The sequence below is a fragment of the Cryptomeria japonica genome, chromosome 2 (genome assembly GCF_030272615.1).
Source record: "Cryptomeria japonica chromosome 2, Sugi_1.0, whole genome shotgun sequence".
In the NCBI taxonomy this organism is placed as follows: domain Eukaryota; kingdom Viridiplantae; phylum Streptophyta; class Pinopsida; order Cupressales; family Cupressaceae; genus Cryptomeria; species Cryptomeria japonica.
In genome coordinates this window covers 97,836,378-97,844,881 of record NC_081406.1, presented here as the reverse complement: position 1 = coordinate 97,844,881, position 8,504 = coordinate 97,836,378, and the positions used below count along the sequence as shown (strand labels likewise).

At 33.8% G+C, this 8,504-nt stretch overlaps 2 protein-coding genes across 4 annotated transcripts; one reads left to right on the top strand and one right to left on the bottom strand.

Annotated features, from left to right (window-relative positions):
- Positions 1 to 266: 266 nt before the first annotated feature.
- Positions 267 to 7,678, bottom strand: LOC131050806 (uncharacterized). 3 transcript variants are annotated; one of them, XM_057985084.2, is made up of 3 exons: positions 7,417 to 7,678; positions 6,012 to 6,661; positions 267 to 463 (listed from the first exon to the last, which is right to left on the bottom strand). In XM_057985084.2, exons 1-2 carry the CDS (start codon positions 7,654 to 7,656, stop codon positions 6,020 to 6,022), a joined length of 882 nt encoding a protein of 293 aa, XP_057841067.2. In that variant the 5' UTR covers positions 7,657 to 7,678; the 3' UTR covers positions 267 to 463; positions 6,012 to 6,019. The 3 variants fall into 3 exon arrangements, with proteins under 3 accessions (XP_057841067.2, XP_057841068.2, XP_057841066.2); XM_057985085.2 differs by lacking the exon at positions 267 to 463 and adding an exon at positions 2,464 to 2,904; XM_057985083.2 differs by lacking the exon at positions 267 to 463 and adding an exon at positions 2,464 to 3,004 and having other exon boundaries at positions 7,417 to 7,676.
- Positions 631 to 1,908, top strand: LOC131050807 (major strawberry allergen Fra a 1.07). The gene is made up of 2 exons (XM_057985086.2): positions 631 to 862; positions 1,055 to 1,908. The coding sequence occupies exons 1-2, from the start codon at positions 682 to 684 to the stop codon at positions 1,354 to 1,356; spliced, it is 483 nt and encodes a 160-aa protein (XP_057841069.1). The 5' UTR covers positions 631 to 681; the 3' UTR covers positions 1,357 to 1,908.
- Positions 7,679 to 8,504: the final 826 nt, after the last annotated feature.

The window sequence follows — 8,504 nt, the reverse complement described above, 5'->3', positions numbered from 1 at the left end:
ACATGGTAATACTTTTAAATATATGATTGACACCCACTATTTTGACACCCACAATTTTAGGATTTGATAAAATTGTTCATAATAAACTTAAACTTTTAACTATTGAAATAAATAATATTTATTTAAGAGTAGTCTTCACCAATCAAAAACTTTAATCCTAATCCCAAAAATAACAATGCAAAGTCCATAAAAATATTAATTTCCTTACTACATTCATCTTACGATAAATGCCTTGATACGACTTACTATTCTGCATCATAATATGGATTTTATTATGAAAGTGGGGCTGGTAAGCTTCTAGAAGCTTCTCGCACAAAAGAAATAATTAATGAAAACTGATTGTCTGTGACTATTTACAGACAGTCAAAACACGTGATAAGGATATATTTTGTTTTATCTGCGGCTGCTTCACCAAGAACGTCCAATTCGTTTGATCAAAAGTAGGCCAATATTAAATAACCGACTGAGAAATAAACAAACATTCAAAACATGTCATTAGTAAACGACTGAGAAGGGCCGCATTGCTTTTGACTCAAATATCAGTTCATACGAAACAGTAGTAGAAGACAAAATATCTCTATAAATACCATAGATCCCTTCATACACTACACTACAACCCAATCCAGAAAAAGGAAATCATTTGTAAGAAGAGTTGTAATAGAAATCTTGAGATAAGAGAAAATGGTGGCAGGAAGTTACAGTATTGAAATTGAATCTCCATTGGAGATAAAAAGGCTGTGGAATGCAACTGTGGACATCCACAACTTATTGCCAAAGCAAGTCCCATGGATCATATCAGGCATCGCACTTCTTCAAGGAGATGGAGGAGTTGGTACCATTAGACAAGTAAACTTCACTGCAGGTAAGATTTTGGTTATAAATAAATTGTGCAGGTTGTTTACATTCAATCCTTGGATATTAATCAAACACTGTAAACTTGCATGATGTTTAAGTTGAAGAACATCTGATTAGATAAACATTCTTAGATGGAATTATGGTTCAAAAAAAGTAGAGATGTTGTTATAATTAATATGGTATACAATTGTTATTGCAGCCAACAAGGATTTTAGCTATGTGAAAGAGAAAGTGGACTTAATTGATGAGGCCAATATGGTTTATGGTTTCAGCCATGTGGAAGGAGGAGTGTTGGGAACAAAGGTGGCCTCAGTAAGCTACAGGATTAAACTCACCCCTAAAACATGGGGTGGATCTATTTCAACTACTACTTGCAATTATGACAGCCTCCCTGGTGTTCCATATGATGAATCCAAAATTGAGGAGATCAAGGCCAACACCATTGGTCTGTTCAGGATACTGGAGGGATATCTTATTGCCAATCCCACTATATACTGCTAAAAGCATCAGGATTCCCCTCTTTCTCAATGGCAGCAGCGCCATTTGCTCAATAAGAAATTTGTGTATCCCATAATGATAAAAATGCCAGGATTCCCATCTTTCTCATTGGCAAAATAAGGCTGTATACATGTGTTAAGCACTAAAAAAATGCTAGGATTCCCATCTTTCTCATTGGCAAATAAGGCTGTATACAGGTGTTAGCACTAAACATGAAGTGCAACATGCGAAAATGAAATTGTACAAGCCTGTCAATCCCCAGATATCACTTGGGTACTCTGGTGTCATACTTATCAATTCATCAACAAAACCTGAAATCACATCAACATGACATGAATTTGGTAACTCCTCCCAAATCAGTTCAAACTTTTAGAGTTAGCTTTTATTTGTTTTCATCTGATTTATTTTCTTAAAGAAAAAGAAACATTATCACACTCATGGAGTGGCAAGATCTCCTATTAACAGTGCATACCCTCCTGCACTAAGAAAGTATTGTTGGCTAGAATTGACCAATGGAGAAACATTAAAATATTACTGAGCAAAGGATATTATTCATCTCTTGGCCAAGGTTGTAGTTTTTCTAGTTGTATATTTTATTGAACCCAAGGAATTTAGTTGAGAAAGCTATTCAGATAAATTAAAATAAATTCCAGAATGCAAGAACAAGTTAGTTATGTATGAATGCCACTAATGCCCTCTCACACAGATGCCAATTAAGTAGTAGTATAAATAGACAAGGCAGAAAAATATCCAGTTATTGCAGTTTGGTATTCTCAGTAATGTGCTTTTACAAGAGGAAAAAGATTTCTCTTCCATTGCTCATAGACAATTTGCATTTGCTGCATGCACAACCTTTCATAATAAATGTGTTTAAGCGCATGTCAAGAGCTGCAGTTTGGTGGATGCCTAGTTCAATTCTCTGTTGTTTTGAACTTGGTCAATCAGCAGATTGTTAAAAGCTGTGCATAAAAGTAGAATGTGCAACACTCCTCCATAATGCAATGGAAATAAGATTATTTATATATATATAGAAATGGCATGCCATTCTAACATAACAGCTTAAAAGCAACAAGCAACTGTGTAAAGTTATAATTAAGTGAATGTTCACCCTTAAGCAAAGAAAGTCCTTTCTTTCCCATCCCAAAGAACTGCAGTAGTACAATCAACAAAATGAAAGCGTGGAAAACAGACTAAGCAAAATTGATGCATTGAGCTTGATCCTTGTTAGAACTTACAGATTCATTCTTGAACTCTGAAACAAGATTTTGAATTTTTCCATGTACCCACAAGCTAGAACTTACAGATTCATTCTTGAACTCTGCAACAAGATTTTGAGTTTTTCCATGTACCCACAAGCTGTAATTCATAAAGTGGAGATTTCTTGAAGCAAAAGAACACATCCACCAATCTGCTCACCATTATGTCTTGCTCATACCACTATTCATTATAGACAATAATTTTTGTAACCTTGGCTCAATTTTTTGTAGAATTTGCCATCACATCAAAAGCACGTACTGTTGGTTGAGAGGGATCTCATCGTGTATATAGTCGCTACGCCAACATTTTTGTTCCTCATTAAAAGTGTTAGAAATCAAAATGTTCAAATAGACAAATGCAGACCGCTGAGACTGCTGCTCAGTTCCCAATCAGACTGGAAATACAAAATAAAATGGAGATAGGCAATTATTTTCTATTAACTCAGAAAAAGTAAACATTACAAAATAAACTCAACGCTGATTACAAACTGAAGAAAAATACTGCTGCTCAGTTTCCAATCAGACTGGGAATACAAAACAAAATAAAATGGAGATAGGCAATGATTTTCTATTAACTCAGAAAAAGTAAACTTAACGCTGATTACGAACTGAGGAAAAATAATTCATTCAGATTCAATACACAAAAAAGTTTCTCGATCATATGACAAGGATCATTAAGTGATTGCATATGCCAACCACAACATTTCTTTAAGGTAGCAGACTAAGTCATGCCCTCAAACATAGGCAACTCAAAGGCAAAAGTCACAAGACATGTAAAAGCACATAAGGGACGCTCATAATTAATGGAGGTATGGTGAATGAATCAGTGAGGATTGATGATAGAAACCCTCAGATGAATTGTTTTTCTTCTTCTAAGGTTATGAAGATTATACATAAATTTGAAGTTACTAACAGATTAAAAGATTATACATAAATTTGAAGTTACTAACAGATTAAAAGATTATACATAAATTTGAAGTTACTAACAGATTAAAGGCTATTAATGATTCTCCAAATAGAAACAATATTACCAACTCCATTATGTTCTCCTTACCTAATTCTATTCATGGAGAAAATGATTTCCATTATAGTACCAACTCCATTATGCTCTCCTTACCTAATTCTATTCATGGACAAAATGATGTCCATCTATTAATGTTACACTTAATGTTAGACAAGTGTAAGCATATGGGTGCTAAGGGTAATGGTAAAAAAATAATGAGACAACAATGAGAAACTTACAAATCATAATGACGTTTTCAATCTTACTATGATTTCTTTGTCTAATTAATAAAAAGGAGGGTTCGGTAGACAGGAAAATAGGAGACAAAGGAGTTAATAAAAAGGAGGGTCCGGTAGACAGGAAAATAGGAAACAAAGGAAACAAAGGAGTTAAGACTATTTGAAGCCCTACTCAAAGAGAAAAGATAAAATGATACACTTCCTAAATTCTTTGATAATTTTAGGAACCCTCAAGATGATTCTCTTTTAAAAAGACTTGCCGATTAGGGGACAAAGTAAGGAGATTCCTAAATATTGGTAAGAACAAAGAAAAGATAAAATAATACACTTCCTAAATTCTTTGATAATTTTAGGAACCCTAAAGATATTCTCTTTTAAGAAGACTTGTTGATTAGGAGGCAAAGTAAGGAGAAACAAAGGAGTAAAGACTATTTAAAGACTATTTGAAGCCGATTAGGGGACAAAGTAAGGAGATTCCTAAATATTGGTAAGAACAAAGAAAAGATAAAATAATACACTTCCTAAATTCTTTGATAATTTTAGGAAGCCTAAAGATATTCTCTTTTAAGAAGACTTGTCGATTAGGGGGCAAAGTAAGGAGAAACAAAGGAGTAAAGACTATTTAAAGACTATTTGAAGCCCTACTCAAAGAGAAAAGATAAAATGATACACTTCCTAAATTCTTTGATAATTTTAGGAACCCTAAAGATGATTCTCTTTTAAGAAGACTTGCCGATTAGGGGACAAAGTAAGGAGATTCCTAAATATTGGTAAGAACAAAGAAAAGATAAAATAATACACTTCCTAAATTCTTTGATAATTTTAGGAACCCTAAAGATATTCTCTTTTAAGAAGACTTTGCAGGAGAAACAAAGGAGTAAAGACTATTTGAAGCCCTACTCAAAGAGAAAAGATAAAAAGATACACTTCCTAAATTCTTTGATAATTTTAGGAACCCTAAAGATGATTCTCTTTTAAGAAGACTTGCGGATTAGGGGACAAAGTAAGGAGATTCCTAAATATTGGTAAGAACAAAGAAAAGATAAAATAATACACTTCCTAAATTCTTTGATAATTTTAGGAACCCTAAAGATATTCTCTTTTAAGAAGACTTGTCCATTAGGGGACAAAGTAAGGATATTCCTAAATACACTTCTTAAATTCTCTGATAATTTTAGGAACCCTAAAGATATTCTCTTTTAAGAAGAGAAGATTTGTCGATTAGGGGACAAAGTAAGGATATTCCTAAATACACTTCTTAAATTGATATCTTTTAAAAAAGTAAAGGAAATTAATTTCTCTTAAAATGAATCTTGAATTCATATGATATTTCCTTAGGAAATTAATTTTACTCGTAAAATAAATCTTGAATTCATATGATATTTCCTTAGATTATAAATTCCATCTTGAATTCATATGATATTTCCTTAGATTATAAATTCCTTCTTGAATTCATATGATATTTCCTTAGATTATAAATTCCTTTTTACAAGTTAAAATTCCAACAAATCCAAAAAAATAAAAATAAATTATAAATCTCTTTTAAAAAAAAATTAAACTATTTTTCAAATAATCTATAAACCAATAACTTAAAATTCCAACAAATCCAGAAAAATTTAAACTCTTTCCAAAAAAATTAAACTATATTTCAAATAATCTATAAACCAATAACTTAAAATTTCTAAAGTAATAACTTTAAAATTCCAAACCACCCACAGGCCCAATATATAACTTTAAAATTCAAAACAAAATTAAACTAAATATTTCAAATAATCTATAAACCAAATGTCTCAAAACTTCCAAACTACCACCGCCTTCTTAACACGTTTTTCAAAATTAAAAACATAAATTTCTTTCTTACAAATGTGTAAACTCAAAAGACAATCATCAAATTAAAAACATAAAAATACAACTACCTAGATACCCAAGTATTCCACCACTTAAAACTATAGTACTAAAATATTCTACTTATTTATATTATACTTTAAACCTACAATTCTATTAATTAAAGACTTCTTATTAGTGTTGGCCATGATCAAAGTGTAATTACTCACTCACAACTTCATCTTGACATAATAACATTAAGGCCAGCCACATATTTCAACCAAAAAAAAGTAGACAATTATGTTGACACTATGGATCTCTTGACTCCCTACATACCTCAAAATTCAGTGATGACGACAAAGGGGAAGGGAGCCTCCTCGTCCCTCCAACCGCTGGCGGAGCATCCTGGAGGCGGGAGTGATGCTTCCATCCCCACCACATTCAACAGCCTCCCTAAGAATACGCTCACCCCGTTCCAATGTCTCCTCCGCGCTCTCCATCTGCTCCTCGCTAAACTTCTCAAAACTATCAGGATCCTCAAAATACGCAATTGTCGTAACATAATTCGTCATAACTCCAACCGCCTGCTCAGAAGGGACGCCGCTGCGGACCTGCTCAAGGCTCTCCTCCGCCCGCTCATACATAGTGTCCATCTCACCGGAGGCAGCCGGTACGGTGGACAACACGTCATCGCCTTCATACCCACGGCTGTCGGTCACCTCTTCCGTGCCCTTGACCTTTTCCACGTCAAATGGGACTCCACAGGATAATTGCTCCCGGTGACTCCACCGACGGGACTGCTGGTAATTAGGGTTTCCCACCGGAATTTCCGTATGATGTAAGAATTGCCCCGCCTTACCACCGCCCACTTCCTCCGCCGTGTGGTGGCGGGCGGCGGGGGACCTGTCGGCCTCTAGGTCCGTTTGTTCTCTCTCGGCGGCTGTGCTTTCACGCGCTTCCTCCAAAATATCCTTTTCGTTTTCTCTCTGCAAATCGTAAAAATCAAGGGTGAATTTTTGAGATGGAACGAGCAATCGAAATATAGAAAGCAGGAAAGCTTCTGCTGTGAAGAAGCAGAATTTTTGAAACAGAAAAACGCAGGATTTGTGCATAAGTTTGTATTTTGAAAACTGAAAATAAAAATCAGTATGTGATATTTACACGGATTTGTTGTTTTAGATGGAATGAACAATCGAAAGTAGCAAGCTTCCGCTATGCATTTTGAATTTTTTTTTTTAAAAGGTGAGATTTGCGCAAAAGTCTGTATTTAAATACAGAAAATCAAAAGTAATTGTGATATTTACACGGATTTCTCGGTTTTAGATGGAATGAACAATTGAAAGTAGCACGCTTCCGCTGCACTTTGAATTTTTAAAACAAATAAAGGAAGGATTTGCGCAAAAGTCTGCAATTTATAAACTGAAAATCTAAAGTAATATGAGATATTTAAATGGATTTGTTGTTTTAGATGGAATGAACAATCGAAAGTAGCAAGCTTCTGCTGTGCACTTTGAATTTCTAAAACAAGAAAACGTAAGATTTGTGCGAAAGTGTGTATTTTTAAAACTGAAAATACAAATCAATATGTGATATTTATATGGATTTCTTGTTTCAGATGGAATGAACAATCGAAAGTATCCGCTGTGCACTTCGAATTTTTAAAACAAGAAAACGTAAGATTTGTGCAAAAGTCTGTATTTTAAAAACTGAAAATCAAAAGTAATATGCGATATTTATTTACTTGGATTTCTTGTTTTAGATTGTCATTGCGAGGCAGGGGTGCCCTGACGCCGTGTTCTGCCGCCCGAGCTCCTGGCTTTGCAATGGTGCAGTTGCGCATCGCCATTATCTTCCTCGTATTCATATTCCACATCCTGCCTGCTGCCTGTCTTGCTTGCATTTTTAGTATTCTGATGATTGAGATTTGCTTATATATCTTGCCTGCTTTGAATTCCTTTCCTGTGATAAAAGCTGAAAGCATCAGCAAGATTTATGGCTATTTAAGGATATGTATGATCTTCATCATTTCGAAAAGACTTGCCACGTATCTGCCCATCCACACATCTGGTTCAGACGTTTACACGCAGGAGCTTCTCTTTTGTGTTGTGTCGGGTTTACGTTTTGCACTGAGTAGGTACTTCATCAAATTTCAAATTTCAGTTTAAAAAAAACAAATCATTTTTTAAATAAAAGTGATTAGATTTTGTTTTTGATGAGTGATTATACAAAAGTGAATCTTGAATTAACATACTTATGTTATTTTTTCTTTGCTTTGATATGAATGTTTAATCTGGTGTTCCCATGCTGCTGCTTAACTCTATTTTCTAATTTAAGCACTTTTAAGTGTTTTCATGCAACTTTAAAATTGTGAAAAAAAAGGATAATTTACTATTTTGGTGGAGCAGCTATTGTTTAGGAATTAAAAATGAGCCATGGAAGAAAAGGGGGGCTCGAAATAAGCTTATTAACAAAAATGGCACATGACTACACAATTTGCTCTCCCTCTTTTTTTAAGATTTTTTTTTTTTTTTCAAATTTTAAGTATGCAAATAAATATTAGAACTATTAATACAAAGTTAAGATGCTTTGTTTAAAAATAAGCAACAAAGATATATATTCATGGGGCCAACTAGCCAAAATAAGCTAAGAAGTCGCATGGGAACATGCACCAAATGTATTAAAGTATTGAAAAGTGGTATATTCTTATGTTAGACTTGGTCTATACTCTCACACTTCTTCATTTCTTTTCATTTGTATTTCATCTTACTTTCTCTAGTTCTTATATATATTTATTCTCCATCTCTAAATCAACACTTTATCCATTAAGAT